The 21,097-nt window shown below is 44.7% G+C and overlaps 1 protein-coding gene across 4 annotated transcripts in view; it reads left to right on the forward strand.

The window, feature by feature from the left end:
* The first annotated feature begins 110 nt into the window (after positions 1-110).
* Positions 111-21,097, forward strand: part of DNAJC17 (DnaJ heat shock protein family (Hsp40) member C17) — a 39,669-nt gene continuing 18,682 nt past the window's right edge. For all 4 annotated transcript variants that reach the window (XM_081228212.1, XM_081228214.1, XM_081228213.1 and 1 more), the window contains exon 1: positions 111-266. In XM_081228212.1, the coding sequence (XP_081084338.1) occupies positions 189-266 (78 nt within the window). In that variant the 5' untranslated portion in view covers positions 111-188. The remainder of the gene's footprint in view (positions 267-21,097) is intronic.

The following is a 21,097-nucleotide window of genomic DNA, read 5'->3' on the forward strand; positions in this document are numbered from 1 at the left end:
GGCTACTGGGAGTCGTAGTTCATTCACTAAGGGCCCGCTTCCCTCAGAGGCAGTAAAGCCTAGTTCAGATCACGACATTTCCCAGGGGGCTAAGCGCCTTCATCAGGCTTGGGAGCGATAGTCCCCGGGAATCCCCACACGCTTAGGCTCTTGGGAGTTGTAGTGCTAATCCAGTCAGGGTTGGAAACATGGCGGTGACCAAGGAGCTCTTACAGATGGACCTGTACGCGTTATTAGGTATCGAGGAGAAGGCGACGGACAAAGAGGTGAGAACTGGGGCGAGAAGGGCCGATCCCGAGCGACCTGGCGGGCTTTCCCGTCTTGGCGCCTCGCCCGAGGCTGGCGCCACCAGCTTTCCACGTTCGGCCGGGCCCTGAGTGGGGAACGAGGGGCGGCCCGACGGCCTCAGGTGGGTTCCCAGACCTTTCCTGAATGGTCTGAGGGCCTCACGAGGAAAAGGGGGCACGAGAGGGAGTCTCCTAGCGCGGAACTGTACTGTGCTCTCCCCGTGGCCCTTGTCTAGAAGAGGCCGCGGGTGAGCCTGTGAGACAACCCTAGCCTACTTCCTGCGCCTGCGCAGTGTCAGCCTCCGATTCCGCTTCTATCTAAACTGTGGCTGGGGGAGCTTCATTGTCTCTCTCTTGCAGGCTGATTTAACTCTGCTTAGAGCCTAGGGCGGAAGAAAGGCCAGGTCTCAAGGCTCCTCCATTCCTTTTTCATACCCTCCGTGGCAGTGTGACCTATGACTCTGCCATCTCTATTTTCTTTTTACATCCCAGCCCTTTGACTCGTTTCAAGTAGCAGATGCTCAGGTGTTGCCCTCTCACCATGTGCTAGTGGGCCAAAAGCAGGAGGATCAGAAGGATAAGGCAGGGCTTCCCTGGTGGCACGGTGGCTGGGCGTCCGCCTGCCGATGCAGGGGACGTGGGTTCGTGCCCCGGTCCGGGAGGATCCCACATGCCGCGGAGCGGCTGGTCCCGTGGGCCATGGCCGCTGAGCCTGCGCGTCCGGAGCCTGTGCTCCGCAGCGGGAGAGGCCGCGGCAGTGAGAGGCCCGCGTACCACACACACACACAAAAAAAACAACAAACAAAAACAAAAAACCCAGAAGGATAAGGCAGGTGACCTAGAGTTTCACAGGAAGGCGTTGATAGATGTGTCAGGGAGTGGGACACTGATCAAGCTGTAATTAAGATTTCTGTTACTTTCCCCTGGATTATGGTGGTAGCTGTAGCAGTGTAGGAAGGGGAGGCAGATAAGTCACCAGATGGAAATTAATGCCTGCAGATGCCCCTGTACCTCCAGGCTGCTCTGCTCATCGGCGGAGCTTGTGAGAAGAGGGAAGCTCTGGGGCAGAAAAGCAGGGAGACCCATAGGGCCCTTGAGGAGGGATACTGTCAGCTTGTACAGAACTGTTCCCTGTAGCTGCAGCTGAAATCAGAAGTGGGCCATGGGGATGTATACACAGCACCAAAAGCATCTGTTACACCTATCTCATAAGTCTTAAATTTTCACTATTAATAATGCCTAACACCTATATAATACTTACTATGTGCTGGACACTATTCTAAGTGTTCTACATTTGTAAATTGTTTAATTAGTACTTCGTTAATAGTGAGAAATTACTTTGGACACTTCACACCAGATCTAGCCAGTGTGTTGGAACCTCGAAGTTGAGAACTCCTGAGGAAGGCAATTATGAGCCACTGATGTGTATATTAATCAGAGAAGTGACATAATCAGATTTTTTTTTTTTTTTTTTTTTTTTTTTTTGCGGTAAGCGGGCCTTTCACTGTTGTGGCCTCTCTCGTTGCGGAGCACAGGCTCCGGACGCGCAGGCTCAGCGGCCATGGCTCACGGGCCCAGCCGCTCCGTGGCATGTGGGATCCTCCCGGACCGGGGGCACGAACCCGTGTCCCCTGCATCGGCAGGCGGATTCTCAACCACTGCGCCACCAGGGAAGCCCGACATAATCAGATTTTAAAGAAAATATTCAACGTCAGTGTGCAGAAAGGACACAAGTAGGGGTGGGGTAGAGGAGCTGCCACTAGGGGGTCAGGTGGGACTGTTGTCTAGGCAAGAGGCCAAGGTCTAAGCAGTACAGTGAGGTTGGAATTCAGTTTTCACTCAGGTGAGATAAGGGATAGGTGAGAAGACTTCTTTTTTTAAGAATTTTTAAAATATTTATTTATTTTATTTATTTTTTTGGCTGCGTTGTGTCTGAGTTGTGGCACACGAGGTCTTCGTTGAGGCGCGCGGGCTTTCTCTCTAGTTGTGGTGTGCGGGTTTTCTCTCTAGTTGTGGCGCGCAGGCTTTCTCTCTAGTTGTGGTGTTCGGGTTTTCTCTCTCTAGTTGTGGTGCGCGGGGTCCAGAGTGCATGGGCTCTGTAGTTGCAACTTGTTGAGGTGCGCGAGCTCAGTAGTCGTGATGCGCGGGCTTTGCTGCCCCGCGGCATATGGGATCTTAGTTCCCTGACCAGGGGTCGAACCCGCGTCCCTTGCATTGGAAGGCAGATTTTTTACCACTGGACCACCAGGGAAGTCCCCTGGAATCATTCTTGATACCTCCCTATCCTCTCACTCTTGGATCTAGTCCATCACCAGGTCCTAATGAATTCACTTCTCAAATAATCTCCAAACCTGTTCATTAATCTCCGTCTCCACCACCACCGCTCCAGCCCAAATGCCCATCAACTTCCATCTGAATGATTAGAGTGGCCTGCCAACTCATTTCCCTGCTTCCAGTCTATTCTATTCCACTCTGTTGCACTCCTCCAATCTGTTCTACTCACGGAAAATGGAATAATCTTGGTGCTCCTTTAAAACCCTATTGCACTTTTAATAAAACATGCAATAGAATTTCTTACCCCTTCTTACATGCTTTTCCCTCTGCCGAGAACGCTCTTCCTCCCCTTCTGTTAACCTGGGTTACTTTTACTTGGCTTTCAGAACTCAGCTTAAATGGCACTTCCTCAGAGAGGCCTTGCCTATTGTTCTTTCATAGCAGCCACTTCTCCTTTCCAGCACTTATATCAGTTTGCAAGTATATATTCATTTGTGTGATTATTTATCTCATGCCTTACTCCCCTCTGTACTCTTAGCTCTGAGGAGCAGGTCTGGTCCATTCACTTCTGTAGCAGCCCCTTCCTGGTGACTGGCACAGAGTAGGCTCTCAATAAGTATTTGTTGAATGAAGGAAGTAGCAGCGAAGAGCCCACTGGAACAACTTGGCATGAGAATCAGGAGATCTGGGGCCTCGTTCAGAGCCTGACTTTCCTCAAATGTAAAATGAGGGAGTTGGGCAAACTATGACTTCAGGGGTCAAATGGCCCATGACCTGGTTTTTTAATGAGCCATGAGCTGAGAATGCTTTTTCATGTTAAAACAATTGTAAAAAAAAACAACCACAACTCAACAACAAAAAACCGAATAACTCAGTTAAAAAATAGGCAAAGAGGGCCTCCCTGGTGGCGCAGTGGTTGAGAGTCCGCCTGCCGATGCAGGGGATACGGGTTTGTGCCCCGGTCCGTGAGGATCCCATATGCCGCAGAGTGGCTGGGCCCGTGAGCCATGGCCGCTGAGCCTGCGCATCCGGAGCCTGTGCTCCGCAATGGGAGAGGCCACAACAGTGAGAGTCCCGCTTACCGCAAAAAAAAAAAAAAAAATAGGCAAAGGACTTGAATAGACATTTCTTCAAAGAAGATATATAAATGACCAATAAATACATGAAAAGACGCTCAATACCACTGGTCATTAGATAAACGCAATGAAAACCACAGTGAGATACCACTTCATACCCGTTAGGATGGCTATTAAAGAAAAAAACAGAAAGTTACTAGTGTTGGTGAGGATGTGGAGAAATTAGAACCCTTGTACATTGCTTGTAGTGCAGCTGCTGTGGAAAACAGTATGACAATTCCTCAAAAAATTAAATATAGGATTACCATATGATCCAGCAATTTCACTTCTGGGTGTATACTCAAAAGAAATGAAAGTAGGGACTCAAACAGATATTTGTTTTTTATTTATTTTATTTACTTTTGGCTGTGTTGGGTCTTCGTTGCTGCACGCGGACTTTCCCTAGTTGTGGAGAGCAGGGGCTACTGTTCGCTGCGGTGTGTGGACTTCTCACCACGGTGGCTCCTCTTGTTGCAGAGCACGGGCTCTAGGCACACAGGCTCAGTAGTTGTGGCGCACGGGCTTAGTTGCTCTGTGGCATGTGGGATCTTCCCGGCCCAGGGATCAAACCTGCGTCCTCTGCATTGGCAAGCGGATTCTTAACCACTGCGTCACCAGGGAAGTCCCTCAGACAGATATTTGTACACCCATGTTCATAGTGGCATAATTCACAATAGCCAAAAGGTGGGAGCAGCCAAAGTGGCCATCAACAAATGAATGGTTAAACAAAATGCGGTATATACATACAATGGAATATTATTCATCCTTGAAAAGGAAGGACATTCTGACACATGCTACAATATGGATGAAACTTGAGGGTATGATGTTGAGTGAAATAAGCTAGTCACAAATGGACAAATATTAAATGGTTCCTCTTGTACAAGATTCCTAAGAGTAGTCAGATTCACAGAGACAAAGTAGAATGGTAGTTTCCGGGGGCAGGAGAGTGAGTGTGGAATGAGGAGTTAGTGTTTAAATGGTACAGAGTTTCAGCTTTACAAGATGAAAAAAGTCCTGGAGACTTATGGCGGTAATGGTTGCACAATATTAATGTACTTAATGTCATAGAACTATACACTTAAAAACGGTTAAAATGGTAACTTTTATGTTAATATATATTTTATTTTATATATGTTTTACAGTAAAAACAACCAACCAAAACAGAATAAAAACAAAGAAGAACATATGTCATGGGAATTTAGAGAGTCAGCAAGTCCCAAAGGTAGACGTTTTTGTTCCCCATCCAGCCCTAAGGGAGACAGGTGGGGCAAGGTATCATTTTCTTGTAGGAAAGCTTTGAGTTGAGGACCCAGGTTTGGTGTGGAAGTGCTCTGGGGGAGAGGATAACGCCCCAGGAATCCAATCTCCTCCTAGAATCTCAGGCAGTAAGCCCCAGATTCTTATGTGCTAATGCACATGTGCCTGTGTGCGTGTATGTGCACACACACACAGGACAGGGCCAGGCCGTAGAGCCTGCCAAGATGAAGAGTAGGTCATGGATTAATGCCACTTGCAAACCTTGAAGAGATTCTGAATTAATCTCAGGGATTATTTAGGTGACTGCAGTGGCCTTCTAATCCTTTTCCTAGTTCTGTTCTTGCCCCCTTGAGCCTCTTAGCACAGCAGCCAGAGTGAGCCTTTAGATGGTAAATCAGATTGTGTTACCTCTGCTCCCAGCTCCCCACGGGCTTCTCATCAGTCTTAGAATGAAGCCTGAAGGCCCTCCCTGGCCCTTGGGGCCCTCAGTGCCTCTTTTGCATGTTCCCTACCACTCTTCCCTTGCTCACCGGGCTCCAGCCACATCAGTCCTATAATTTTTTTTTAATTGTGGTGAAATACACATAACATAAAATTTTCCATTTAAACCTTTTTTTTAGTGTACAATTCAGTGGCATTAAGTACATTTACATTGATATGCAACCATCACCACTATCCATCTCCAGAACTTTTCCATCATCCCAAACTGAAGTTCCATACCTTTAAACGTTAACTCCCTATTCTCTTCTCCCCTCAGCCCCTGGTAACTACTATTTTACCTTTCTTCTCTATGAACTTGACTATTTTATGTACCTCATATAAATGAACATGCAAATATATAGTATTTGTTTTTTTATATCTGGCTTATTTCACTTAATGTAATGTTTTCAGGTTTCATCCATTTTGTTGAATGGATCAGAATTTCCTTCCTTTTTAAGGCTGAATAATATTCCACCATATGTATATACACATTCTGTTTATCTACTCATCTTTTGATGGACATTTGGGTTGTTTCAACCTTTTAAATATTGTGAATGGTACTATTGGGAACATGAGTGTTTGAATATCTGTTCGAGTCCTGCTTTCAGTTCTTTTGGGTATATATCCCACAGTGTAATTGCTGGATCATATGGTAATTCTATGTTTAATGTTTTGAGGAACTGCCATACTGCCTTCCACAGCAGCTGCACCATTGCGCATTTCTACAAGAAATGCTCAGTCGTTCCAATTTCTCCACATTCTTCCCACCACTTGTTATTTTCAGTGTTTTGGATAATAACCATCCTAATGGATATGAAAGAGGCCTCCAGTGATATTTTTTCAAACTCACCTAACACATTACTGCTTCAGGGCCTTTACATTTGCTAGTCCTTCTGTTTAGAACACCTCTTTCCTGGTAGTTGTATATCTCACTCCCACACCTTATTCAGATTTCCATTCAAATATCACCCCCTACCCTCTCAAAGGCTTTCAGAAGTCGTACATCTAATTACTACATATTGTATTACATGCCCATTTGCTGACCATTGGTCTCCCCCATTAGAATGTAAAAAATCCAGGAAGGAAGAGACTTACTCTTTTTTGTTTACTGCTATGTCTCTAACACCTAGAACAATGCCTGGCCCTCGATAGGTGTTCAATCAATCCTTGTTGAATGATTGAATATGTATTATTACTTTCTTATGCAGTCATACTTTGTGGCAAAGTGAAATTACTAGACCAATCAAATATATTTACCAAAAGTAAATGTATTTAAAAGCTTTTTCAAAATTGTCTTTCAGAAAAGTGGTGCCATCTTATACTCCCACTGGGTAGGCAGGAGATCGCCCCATCTCTCAGCTGGCAGCTCCCATCCTGGCTCTTGAAAACAGCACGCTGTGTGCCCAGTGCCTTGCACACACACACACACACACACACACACACACACAGCAGGTCCCACAGTTCATTAAATCAAACTTTACAGTGTTTTCCCTGCCTCTTTTGTTTTTCTTTCTCTTTCTTCATCTGTGTTTTCGAGGAGGGTAGAAACATTTCCCACAAACACCATTCGATTCCACAGACTTTTAAGTGCCTACCTACTGTGTGCCTGTCGCAGAGCCTGGCGCTAGGGATACAAATGTGAAGAGAGCAGTTCCTGGAGAGTCACCCCATCGTGTCTGTTTCCAGCCTCTCTGTCTCTTGCTTTTGTGGTCCATCATTTTGAAATGCAGAGGTCAAAGTTGATAATTCTAGAAGGTGATGCTTTCTAATCAGATGGTGATTTCCTAGAGAGTGTAACTCATGCAGAAAATGACAGCTTTTATAACTAATCTTAACAAGTAAGGCCAAGAGTCGTTGTTTGTTACATCTACCATGTGTTGAGAATGGAGGGAAATCATAATACAGAGCCTTGAGCAATGTTGGGAATTCTAAATGTGCCTTTATAATCATCTTTGTACTTACCACCAGTGACAGTTAAGAAAGTGGACTTTAGAGGCAGACTGCCTGGATATTGTCTCCATGACTTACCTAGTTTGTGACCTTGAGCAAATATTTAACCTCTGTGTGCCTTGGCTTCCATGTCTGCGAAATGGGAATGGTGGCAGTCCCTCTGCGCCGGCGTTGTTATGAGGCTCAGTCCAGGCAAAGCACTTGGCAAGGCACTTGGCACAGACTCACTACAAGTTCCCTCATGCTGTTATCATGGTTGCTTCACCTTCCTTACACTGTAAGTGCTACTGTCCAATGCACATCTCCCAAACTCATGTCTAAGTTTGCCCTCCACTCCTCACACCTTCTCACTCATTCCAGTCCTGATAGACCAGTACTGATTCACCTCACACTACACCAGTGATTCTCGACCAAGGCAGTGGTCAGTGTAGAAAGGAGGTGAGGCATCAGGTAGAACAAAATTGAGGATCAGCAGAGTTCACTATTCAGTTCGAATCTACAAATGAATGGAGTATGTTACCATGGACAAGGGACTGTGTAGGCATGGTGGGACTTCAGAGCTGAAGAGGACATCACTTCTGCTTTCTGACAGCTCACACAATATAGTAAACAGTGAATTTTGAGGTAGAGTGAAAGAGGTGGAATAAAAGTATATGAGGAAAATGCTGTCAGAATAAAGAGGAAGACAAGATTCATGTGATTGGCAGGGTCATGGAAGACTTCCCCTGAGGAGGTGTTTTTGTGCAAGACCTTGAGAGCAGAAAAGAATATATCACAGCAGGATTAAAAGGGATCATCATGGTCATTTACTCTCTTCATTTTATAGACAGGAGGATGGAGGTCCAAAGGGGCTATGGAACTTGCTAAGATCACCCAGTGAGTGAGTGTTGGGTCAGACTGGAGCCCCAGTTTAATATTCCTTCCACTGCTCTGCAGTTGACACGTGAATTTCTCTCCTGTCTATAGCAGCCTTGCCTTTCATTTGAAGCCCTTTGAAGGGTACATAACTCACTGTATCTTGGCAGGTATTACTTGGTGAAGCTTGAAAATGCATTTTGATCAACTGTTTGAAGACTAAAGTTTTAAATGTATTTACCAGGAAAACTACCATGGAAACTTAATATTGACCTTTTCAGTTTATATTTTATTATTGCTTTAAGGAAAAGGCTGTTTTACCTGTTTGCTAGCTAATACCTTTATTTATTTTTTTTTTAAAGGGAACTTTATTTTTATTTATTTATTTTCTTTATTTTTGGCTGCGTTGGGTCTCCATTGCTGTGCGGGCTTTCTCTAGTTGCGTCCAGCGGAGGCTACTCTTCGTTGCGGTGCGTGGGCTTCTCACTGCGGTGGCTTCTCTTCTTGCGGAGCACGGGCTCTAGGCACGCGGGCTTCAGTAGTTGTGGCTCGCGGGCTCTAGAGCACAGGCTCAGTAGTTGTGGTGCACGGGCTTAGTTGCTGCACAGCATGTGGGATATTCCCGGACCAGGGCTCAAACCCGTGTCTCCTGCATTGGCAGGAGGATTCTTTTTTTTTTTTTTTCTGCGGTACGCGGGCCTCTCACTGCCCGTTGCGGAGCACAGGCTCCGGACGCGCAGGCTCAGAGGCCATGGCTCACAGGCCTAGCCGCTCCGCGGCATGTGGTATCTTCCCGGATCGGGGCACAAACCCGTGTCGCCTGCATCGGCAGGCGGACTCTCAACCACTGCGCCACCAGGGAAGCCCAGCAGGAGGATTCTTAACCACTGTGCTGCCATCAGGGAAGCCCTAATACTTTTATTTAAATCACTTATTTCTGTTATACCCTAGAATGTGATACATTGACATTGTTTCTTACAGATTTAAAAGGAATAAGTTTTCGGGCTTCCCTGGTGGCGCAGTGGTTGAGAGTCCGCCTGCCAAGGCAGGGGACGCGGGTTCGTGTCCCGGTCTGGGAAGATCCCACATGCCGCGGAGCGGCTGGGCCTGTGAGCCATGGCCGCTGAGCCTGCGTGTCCGGAGCCTGTGCTCCGCAACGGGAGAGGCCACAACAGTGAGAGGCCCGCATACTACAAAAAAAGAAAAAAGAAAAAAGGAATAAGTTTTTGAGGACAGAGAAGGACTTGAAGGAATGGCATGAAGGGGTAGAAGTCAAAGTGCCTGGCGTGACAAGGAAGAGGACATTGCCTAGGGTCTGTTGAGGGTGTGGCAGGAGTTGAATCTGAAAAATGTGGTGTCTCTGGGCCTCTAGGCCCTAGGGTGGTTGGACTTGATTCTGTGGGCATCTGGGGGCCATTTCTGGAGTTGAGGTGAGCCTGACTCAGTCCACTGTCTCCAATGGGAACCTTTCTCAAAGCCTCTTACCTCCAGACCAGGCACTGAGGCCTCAGGGTTGGGCGGTGAGCCTGGTTTCACTTGACAGCTGTCAGTTCATTCACCAGGGGCCTGACCAGCGCTGGGTGGGACCAGGAGCCAGGCCTCCAAGTCCTCTCTGTATCTCTCTGATGGTTAACTCATTCCTGGGTTTGTCTGTCTGGCTGAAACTCTGAATTTTTGAAATTACTTGGCTGACTGTTAAGTCAAAAGGAATGATTCATTTGTGTTGTAAGCTGTAAGCTATTCATTAGCATTCAAGATAATACCTCACATTTACATGACACCAAAGTGCTTTCACATAAATTATCTCATTTGATGCGATCTTCAAAACAAGCCCGTGAGGACTTCTCTGGTTGCCCAGTGGTTAAGAATCCGCCTACCAATGCAGGGCACATGGGCTCGAGCCCTGGCCCTGGAAGATCCCACACGCCAAGGAGCAACTAAGCCCGTGCACCACAACTACTGAGCTGGCGCTCTAGAGCCTGCTCGCCACAACTACTGAGCCTGCGTGCTGCAAATACTGAAGCCCACGTGCCGCAACTACTGAAGCCCACGTGCCTAGAGCCTGTGCTCTGCAACAAGAGAAGCCACCTCAATGAGAAGCCTGCACACCACAACGAAGAGTAACCCCCACTCACCACAGCTAGAGAAAGCCCACGTGCAGCAACAAAGACCCATCCCAGCCAAAAATAAATAAATAAATAAAATATTGGAAAAAAAAAGAATACATAACAATCTATAACTTAAAAAAAAAAAAAACCAAGAGTGTGGGGTTTCCCTGGTGGCGCAGTGGTTAAGAATCTGCCTGCCAATGCAGGGAACACGGGTTCCAGGGCCCTGGTCTGGGAAGATCCCACATGCTGTGGAACAGCTAAGCCCGTGCGCCACAACTACTGAGCCTGCACTCTAGAGCCTGTTAGCCACAACTACTGACCCCGTGTGCCACAACTACTGAAGCCCACGCGCCTACAGCCTGTGTTCCACAGCAAGAGAAGCCACTGCAGTGAGAAGCCCACACACCACAACAAAGAGTAGCCCCCGCTCGCCGCAACTAGAGAAAGCCTGCATGCAGCAACGAAGACCCAACGCAGCCAAAAATAAATAAATTAATTAAAAAAAAAACCACAGGAGTGTGAGGTACACAAGGACTATTAGCTCCAATTTATAGATGAGAAGACTGACACTGACAGATTTTGATTTGCCCAGCATAAGGTGGCTAGTAAATGCAGAGCGCCTGCCCAAACCTGCATTTTCTACTCCTATTTCAGAGCTGTTTTCCATGACCCACACCTCAGGAGTAATTAGGGTAACGAGAGATGGGTCTGCGGGCCCCAGAAAGCCTTGTGTTCCCATCTGTGACACAGATAGAGATTTTTTTTTTTAATTTTATTTATTTATGGTTGTGTTGGCTCTTTGTTTCTGTGCAAGGGCTTTCTCTAGTTGCGGCAAGTGGGGGCCACTCCTCATCGCGGTGCGTGGGCCTCTCACTATCAGGGCCTCTCTTGTTGCAGAGCACAGGCTCCAGATGCGCAGGCTCAGTAATTGTGGGTTTCGGGGCTGGTTGCTCCGCAGCATGTGGGATCTTCCCAGACCAGGGCTCGAACCCGTGTCCCCTGCTTTGGCAGGCAGATTCTCAACCACTGTGCCACCAGGGAAGCCCCAGATAGAGATTTGACTCTGTGAATAAAGCTGAACGACCTGGGTGAGCTCGAAGGGTATTAAGCCGACCCGGACAACTTGAGGAAGTATGTTAAAATTTGTGTTAAAACTACCACAGTGGAGTTTTCATTTCAGCTAAGGTAGAATTCAAAATATTCTCCATTTTCATAGCTGCTTTCCCTATTTTTGCTGTTCCTGAATACTGTTATTTGGTTATTATGATTATTTTTTAAATTGACTCACTTCTTTTTACTAATATAATTTGTTGATAAAGGAAACCAGTGTGTTAAGGGGAAAGAAGAATGAGATGTAGGGAGTACCAGGGCCCAGAGGGAAAGAGTTCTGCACCTGAGCAGAGGAGAGTGTCTTTGGGAGTAGGGACCCAGGTCTCCAGGGGTTAAGAGTGACAGCAGGCTGTGGGGAGAGGTGAGGGGCCGCCTGACCCAGGGTATCTGACAGATCTGAGGGGTGGGAATCTCCAACCTGATAGAAGAATGCAGGTGAGGATTTTGGAGTCTGAGCATAATGTAAGCCTGCTTAGGGTAAGGGTGGGAGGGAGAGGCGGGGCCTGAGAGAAGGGGGCATCAGAGGAGGAGGAGGGCTGTAGACTGTGTTCCTGGTGGATAGCTGGCTTGGGGAAGTGGGCTGAGAAGGAGGGCAGGGAAGGGGTTGAGGCCCAGGAAGGGATACTGGGAGTGCTAAAGGGGGACCCAGAGGTGAGAGCCCAAGGGGTGCGAGAACCAGAAGAGTGACCTCAGGAATGGGCTGGGGATCCAGATCCTTTAGGGTGCATAGGGGCAACATATGGGGAGAAGCAGCCCAGGCCCTGTGCATGGTCTCAGTTGGTTCAGGCTGCACAGGTCACTGTCCTGAGTCTGGACTGTGGGCCGTGGTTAGCAGACTACAAGAGATGTTGGTGTGAGGTCCGGGTGTCCCCAGCATCTCGTTACCACCAGCAGGCCCACGTTTTGGGAATGTTGAACTAAGGGTGCTGGTCTGAGGGGTGGCTGGCACCCTGCTTGCTCAGAGCCTTTGGAGCAGTCCGGTTTCTGCAGGAATTTGGGAATTTCTATGTAGTGCTGTTGCAGTGTGGACCACAGGCTGTAAGGAATGAAAGTGGCCAATCTTTTAGGCAGAGGGGACTTCCAGGTAAGTGCCTAGAGCTCTGTGGTTTACTTCCTGCCTATGACATCAGGCAGTCACATAACCTCTGGTGTTGTGGCTAGTACAGGGTTGGGGAACTGTCTGCCTCCCCCAGGCTTAGGGAGAAATTACTGCCCAGGCCTAGATTACTGACTGTTCCCATTCTTGGAACTGGGCCTCTAATGGCTTCCCAGCTGATTCACTGGCATGGTTTGTTCACTCAGTACCTGTTGTCACATAGAGTGACCTCCCTGTGTGTCCTCCGTATCTGAGTCTGACCTACGAGTCTGGCTTTTGAGAACTGGGCTTAATTACTTGTACTGCTTACCTGGCTCCAAGTTTTATTATAAGAAAGGATAGCAGCCTTTTAAAAAATAATGATCTCTTCTATGTAGGGCACCTTTCTTTTAAGTTTAATGATGGCTATTTTATATTTATTGGACCCCTTAGTGCTTGGCTTTTTTGTGTGAGTCAGGAGTTCATTCCTTATAAGAGGTGAAACTGAAGGCAGGTGGATTGTCAGAGGCCCTGTTGTGTGCCTAGTGCCAAGCAGTGGAGATGGCGGGAGACCCAGCTCCAGGCTCCTTTCCCTGCTCTGGGCTCAGGTTGCTGTGAGTGGCAAAACCAGTTATGGAGCCCCGGGAAGGGCTGGGTGGGTGGCTGCTAATTCATGACTCATTATTCCCCTCTGTGATGTGGGCTCTGGGGGGGTTAGTTCCCACTGCGGTTCTCTTATCAGTCTGCTATAGTGATTTCTTCCCTTTTCCAGGCTTAGTTTCTCAAAAGGAAGTGTTAGCAGGTAGAAGGGGAATTATGAAATAGCGTGGGAAGGTCTTCTAGGGTTGGTGCAGCACCCACTTCCTTCTGCTCTTCAATAGGCCTGAAGTAATCGACATAGTTGAGGCTTCCTAATTGTGTTTGTTTGAGAACAAATGGACGTGCGCCCCTTTCATTCAATAGATATTTACTGTGTGCCTACTGAGTACCAGGTGCTGTCCAGTGCACAGTTCTGGCCCCTGGGGATAGGCAAAACTCCCTGCCCCCTAAAGCACATTCCCTTTGTTCGTAAGAACCCCCATAATTTCCTGTACCTGTATACCCTCATTTGAGGCACAATCATAACCAGTTTATCTGTTTTTCCAGACCATACCAGAAAAGAAACAGCAGATTATAAGCACTTCCAGAGACAGGCTGGCATCTGGCACAGTCTAGTAGAGGCTGACTGGGGAGGAGATAGAGAAACTATAAAAAGAGTAGAATTTAAGATCATTACCACCTAAGGAAGCGTAGGGAAAGCCTGACTGTGCCCTCAGTAGCATCTGAACATGTACTGTTCAGTAGTTTCTGTTCTGAATGATGATCCTGAGATACGGCAGACAGATTAAATTCAAGTAGTGTCCTAGGATGGGGAAAGGGAGTAATATTTTAGAAAGACATCAGGAGGAAGACTACACTTTTGCAAATTGGAGTTTAAAGTCCTCATGGAGCTTATGTTCATCTGAGATCTCTGTTATTCTGGGGCTGAGCCTTGGAGACAGCCTGGTCCTCTGAAAAACCATGGTCTGGGCAGGGGGTATTGGGTGAGAAGCCCCTCAACTGTTACCTAGCTCTTTTCTGTGAAGTCTCAGGAAATGCAAATGAATGTTTCCAAGTGCTAGGGAAACCTGGGGACTTAGGAGAAGCCTATAGGTAAGGAAGGAAAACTGCAAGTGTTAAGACAATTCAGTAGCTTTTGGCACCTTCCAGTGGCTGCTTCAACCTTGCCTAGGTGTCCCAGCACTTGCAGACTCGGTTTCATAGAGGAGCTGCCAACCCGAATGCCTGGGATTAGATGGTCCTGTCTTTCTCTCACATCATTACATGTAGGGTCCTTCTATTTCTTTGTTCTTCTGAAAGTTCCTCTTCCTTCCCAACTTACCATAGTTAAGAAAAATATTGTTGCATCTTTTTGCCCTGAATCCAGCCTCTTGAGCTGCTAATAAGGTAGAATATTTTGTAATAAACAATATTGACACTGAAGCTTTTCAAAGGCCTGCTGTAGGAGAGTTGTGTTTACATGATGAGAAATTCTTCAGGCACCAGTCACTCCAGGAGGGCTGGGCAAAGCTGGGAGTCCTATTTGTAACACAAAACACCAAACTCCAGGCCAACCGGTTCAAAGTCAGAACTGGCCTTCGAGGCTAAAACCCAGCAGTGGCCCTTGCCCAGGGCAGGCTTAGCAGCTAACCATAGTAATAACTAGTTAATCAGGACAGACACACTTGGCCAGCATTCTTAGGCCAGCTGGGTTTTGGTTCATGGCCACTCTGGAAGATCTCAGGCTACCTACCTGTACCCCCTACACTTTGTGAAAGTAGTTCAGAGCCCCTGGGGGCTAACCAAGGATAGAATTTTAGAACTGCCCCCAGCAGACCTGAAACCAGCCTTGTACACCTCAAGAATTCATACTGGACTTACCTGGGCCCATTGTGGACCCATGTCCATCCCTGGAGTTCCTGTCAGGTTGGCATTGTCCTGGGCTGGTGTCACAGTTTACCTCCCTCCCAGGAGTGGATAAACAAGAGGTTTGGACCTTATATTGAGTGCCTAGTTTTTGTTAGGTACTTCACATGGGTTATTTTCTTTAATCCTCACAACAGCCCTACGTGTAGGGGATACTTCCCATACTTCATAGTTGAAGAACCTAAGGCTGAGTGAGATCCAGTAATTTGCCCAAGGTCACACAAGTAATATGCGGAAGATTCAAAATTTGAAAACACATGTTAGACTCCAGAGCCTTCTTTCTTTCAGTGAACCATGCTACTTCCTAGCTTAGAATAGTTGAAAGAAGCTCAACATCCCTGGTTTTTTGCTTTTTGTTTTTTTATTTTTTAATTTTTTAAAATAAATTTATTTATTATTTATTTTTGGCTGTGTTGGGTCTTTGTTGCTGCACACGGGCTTTCTCTAGTTGGGGCGAGTGGGGGCTACTCTTCGTTGTGGTGTGCGGGCTCCTCATTGCTGTGGCTTCTCTTGTTGCAGAGCACAGGCTCTAGGTGCTGGGGCTTCAGTAGTTGTGGCACACGGGCTTCAGTAGTTGTGGCTCATGGGCCCTAGAGCACAGGCTCAGTAGTTGTGGTGCATGAGCTTAGTTGCTCCGCCGCATGTGGGATCTTCCCGGACCAGGGCTCGAACCCATGTCCCCTGCATTGGCAGGCGGATTCTTAACCACTGTGCCACCAGGGAAGTCCCCTGTTTTTCTAGATATAATTGACATATAACATATTAGTTTCAGGTATACAACATAATGATTCGATATGTTTGATGTATATATTGTGAAATGATCAGCACAATAAGTCTAAGTAAATTACACCCATCACTGTACATAGTTAAAATTTGTTTTTTCTTGTGATAAGAACTTTTAAGATCTACTCTCTTAGTAACTTTCAAATAAACAGTACAGTATTAACTGTAGTTGCCATGCTGTACATTACATCCCTATGGCTTATTTATTTTATAACTGGGAGTCTGTACATTTTGACATTTTGCTCCCCCCACCCTCCCCCAACTGCCTGCCTCTAGCAACCACCAATCTGTTCTCTGTATCTATGAGTTGTTTCTTGTTTGTTTGTTTGTTTGTTTGTTTGTTTTGCGGTACGCGGGCCTCTCACTGCCGTGGCGGAGCACAGGTTCCGGACGCGCAGGCTCAGCGGCCATGGCTCACGGGCCTGGCCGCTCCACGGCATGTGGGATCTTCCCAGACCGGGGCACGAACCCGTGTCCCCTGCATCGGCAGGCGGACTCTCAACCACTGCGCCACCAGGGAAGCCCTGTTTGTTTGTTTTTTAGATTCCACATGTAAATAAGATCATATGATATTTGTCTTTCTCTGTCTGACTCATTTCACTCAGCATAATGCCCTCAAGGTCCACCCATATTGTCTAATGGAAAGATTTCCTTTTTTATGGCTGAATGAGTATATCTATCTATCTGTGTGTGTATGTGTGTGTGTGTGTGTGTGTATGTATAATCTCACATCTTCTTTATCCATTCATCCATCAGTAGACACTTAGGTTGTTTCCATGTTTTAGCTACTGTAAATAATGCTCCATTGAATATGGGGGTGCATTATATTTTCAAGTTAGTGTTTTCATTTCTTTTGGATAAATACCCAGAAGTGGAATTGCTGGATCATTTGGTAGTTCTATTTTTTATTTTAAAATATTTATTTATTTAGGCCATGCCGTGTGGCTTGTGGGATCTTAGTTCTGTGACCAGGGATCCATCCAGGCCGTTGGCAGCGAAGGTTCAGAGTTCTAACCACTGGACTGTCAAGGAATTCCCAGTAGTTCTATTTTTAATTTTTTGAGGAACCTCTATACAGTTTTTCATAGTGGCTCCACTAATAGTGCACGTGAGTTCCCTGTTCTCCACATCCTTACCAACACTTATTCTTGTCTTTTTGATAATAGCTATTCTAACAGGTGTAAGGTAGTATCTTATTGTGGTTTTGATTTGCCTGGTGGATAGTGATGTTGAGCACCTTCTCATGTACCTGTTGGCCATCTGTATATCTTCTTTGGAAAAATGTCTGTTCAGATCCTCTGCCCATTTATTAATCAGATTGGGTTTTTTGTTGTTTGTTTGTTTGTAGGTTTTTTGTTTTGGGGGTTTTTTGTTTGTTTGTTTGCTATTGAATTGTATACGTTCTTTATATATTTTGGATATTAACCCCTTATCAGATATATGATTTGCATATATTTTCTCCCATCCCATAGTTTGCCTTTTCATTTTGTTGATGGTTTCCTTTGCTGTGCAGAAGCTTTTTAGTTTGATGTAGTCCCACTTGTTTATTTTTTGCTTTTGTTGCTTTTGCTTTTGCTCTCAAATCCAAAAAAAAAATCATTGCCAGGACCAATGTTAAGGAGTTTACTCCCTACGTTTTCATTTTGGAGTTTTATAATTTCAGGTCTTACATTCAAGTCTTTAATCCATTTTGAGTTAATTTTTGTGTATGGTGTAAGTTAGCAATCCAGTTTCATTCTTTTGCATTTGGCAAAATGGGGAATGCAGTTTCCCCAACACCATTGTTTATTTTTTAAAATTTTATTGGGGAAAATTTTTTTATTAGAGTATAGCTGATTTACAGTGTTGTGTTAGTTTCAGGTGTACAGCAAAGTGATTCAGTTATACATATACATATATTCATTCTTTTTCAGATATTCTTTACCCATATAGGTTATTACAGAATACTGAGTAGAGTTCCCTGTGCTATACAGTAGGTCCTTGTTGGTTATCTATTTCATATACAGCAGTGTGTGTATGTTAATCCCAAGCTCCTAATTTATCCCTCCCCTCCCTGCAACACCATTTATTGAAGAGACTGTTCTTTTCCCATTGCATATTCTTGGCTTCTTTGTCCTTTCCCCATTACATAGTCTTGGCTCCTTTGTTGTAAATTAATTGACTGTATATGTGGGTTTATTTCTGGGCTATTCTGTTCCATTGATCAAGGTGTCTGTTTCTATGCCAATACCATACAGTTTTGATTACTGTAACTTTGTAAATAGTTTGAAATCAGGACATGTGATGCCTCTAGCTTTGTTCTTCTTTCTCAAGATTGCTTTGCCTATTTGGGGTCTTTTGTGGGTCCACACAAATTTTAGGATTTTTTTTTTCCTGTGAAAATGCCATTAGAATTTTGACAGGGATTGCATTGAATCCATAGATTGCTTTGGGTAGTAAAGACATTTAAACAATATTAATTCTTCCACACCATGCACATGGAATATCTTTCCTCTTATTTGGTCTTCTTCAACTTCTTTAATCATTGTCTTTTTGTTTTCAGTGTACAGGTCTTTCACCTCCTTGGCTAAATTTATTTTTAGGTATTTTATTCTTTTTGATGAAATTGTAAATGGGATTGTTTTCTTAATTTCTCTTTCTGATAATCCATTGTTAGTGCCTAGAAATGCAAGAGACTTTTGTGTATTGATTTTGTATCCTGCCACTTTACTGAATTCTTTTATTCTAACAGTTTTTTCGGTGGACTCTTTAAGGGTTTTCTATATATATAATATGTCATCTGCAAATAATGACAGTTTTACTTCTTCCTTTTTGATTTGGATGCCTTTTATTTCTTTTCCTTGCCTAATTGCTCTGGCTAGGACTTCCAGTACTATGGTAAATGAAAGAGGGTAGAGTAGGCATCCTTGTCTTGTTCCTGATTCTTAGAGGAAAAGCTTTTCACCATGGAGCATGATATTAATTGTGGACTTGTCATATATGGCTTTTATTAAGTTGAAGTATATTCCCTCTATACCCACTTTGTTGAGAGTTTTTATAAATGGATGTTGAATTTTGTCAAATGCCTTTTCTGCATCTCTTGAGATGATTATAAGATGTTTATCTTTCATTTTGTTAATATAGTGTTTCACATTAATTGATTTGTGGATGTTGAACTGTCCTTGCATCCCTAGAATAAATCCCACTTGATCATTGTGTGTGATCCTTTAATGTACATATTATTGTTTAATTCTGTTTGCTAATATTTTGTTGACAATTTTTGCATCAGTGTTCATCAGGGGTGTTGGCCTATAATTTTCTTTTCTTGTGGGCATCCTTGTCTGGTTTTGGTATTAGGGCAATAATGCTGGCCTTGCAAAGGTAGTTTGGAAATGTGTCCTCCTCTTCTATTCTTTGCAAGAGTGAGAAGGATTAGTATTAATTCTTCTTTATTTTTTTTTTAAACTTGTAAAAATTTATTTAAACAAAATTTTTTTTAATTTTAATTTTTAAATTTTTGGCTGTGTTTGGTCTTCATTGCTGTGCGCGGGCTTTCTTTAGTTGTGGTGAGTGGGGGCTACTCTTCGTTGCGGTGTGTGGGCTTCTCACTGAGGTAGCTTCTCTTGTGGAACACAGGCTCTAGGCACACAGGCTTCAGTAGTTGTGGCATACAGGCTCAGTAGTTGTGGCTCGCGGGCTCTAGAGCACAGGCTCAGTAGTTGTGATGCACGGGCTTAGCTGCTCTGCGGCATGTGGGATCTTCCTGGACCAGAGATTGAACCCATGTCCCCTGCATTGGCAGGCAGATTCTTAACCACTGCGCCACCAGGGAAGTCCCTAATTCTTCTTTAAATGTTTGGTAGAATTCACCAGTGAAGCTGTCTGGTCCTGAACTTTTGTTTATTGGGAGATTTTTATTTACTGATTCAATCTCCTTACTGGCAATTGGTCTGTTCAGATTTTATGTTTCTTCATTATTCAGTCTTGGTAGGTTGTATGTTTCTGTGAATTTATCCATTTCTTCTAGGTTGTCCAATTTTTTGGCATATAATTGTTCAGAGTAGTCTCATGATCCTTTGTATTTCTGTGATATCAGTTATAATGGCTCATCTTTCATTTCTGATTTTATTTATTTGAGTCCTCTCTTTTTTCTTGGGGAGTCTAGCTAAAAGTTCATCTGTCTTGTTATCTTTTCAAAAAAAAACAGATCTTGCTTTCATTGATCTTTCTTTGAACCATTGGTTGTTTGGTAGCATGTTGTTTAATCTCCACATATTTGAATTTTCCAGTTCTCTTCTTGTAATTGATTTCTAGTTTCATGCCATTGTGGTCAGAAAAGATGCTCAATATGATTTCAGTCTTCTTAACTTTATTGACTTGTTTTGTGGCCTAATATGTGATCTGTCCTGAAGAATGTTCCATGTGTGCTTAAGAAGAATGTGTATTCTGTTGCTTTTCTTTTCTTTTAATTTATTTATTTTATTTATTTATTTTTGACTGCATTGGGTCTTTGTTGCTGTGTGCAGGCTTCCTCTAGTTGCGGCGAGTGGGAGCTACTCTTTGTTGTGGTGCATGGGCTTCTCATTGCAGTGGCTTCTCTTGTTGCAGAGCACGGGCTCTAGGCATGCAGGCTTCAGTAGTTGTAGCATGCAGGTTCAGTAGTTTTGGCTCATGTGCTCTAGAGTGCAGGCTCAGTAGTTGTGGCACATGGGCTTAGTTGCTCCATGGCATGTGGGATCTTGCCGGACCAGGGCTCAAACCTGTGTCTCCTGCATTGGCAGGTGGATTCTTAACCACTATGCCACCAGGGAAGCCCCTTCTGTTGCTTTTGGGTGGAGTGTTATATATATGTCTGTTAAGTCCATCTGAACTAATGTGTCATTTAGGGCCGATGTTTCCTTATTGATATGCTGTCTGGATGATCTATCCATTGACAAAAGAGGGGTATTAAAATCCTCTACTATCATTGTATTGCTGTCTATTCTTCCCTTTAGGTCTGTTAATATTTGCTTTATATATTTCGGTGCTACTGTGTTGCGTGCATAAATATTTACAAATGTTATATCCTCTTGATGGGTTGACTCCTTTATCATTATGTAATGACCTTCTTTGCCTCTTATTACAGTCTTTGTCTTAAAGCCTATTTTGTCTGATATAAGTATAGCTGCCCCAGCTTTTTTTGGTTTTCATTTGCATGAAATATCTTTTTCCATCCTTCACTTTCAGTCTGTGTGTGTCCTTACATCTGAAGTGAGTCTCTTGTAGGCAGCATATAGATGGGTCTTGGGGTTTGTTTGTTTGTTTTTGGCTGCATTG

This window comes from Mesoplodon bidens (genome assembly GCF_964165515.1).
Source record: "Mesoplodon bidens genome assembly, chromosome: 3".
NCBI lineage: Eukaryota > Metazoa > Chordata > Mammalia > Artiodactyla > Ziphiidae > Mesoplodon > Mesoplodon bidens.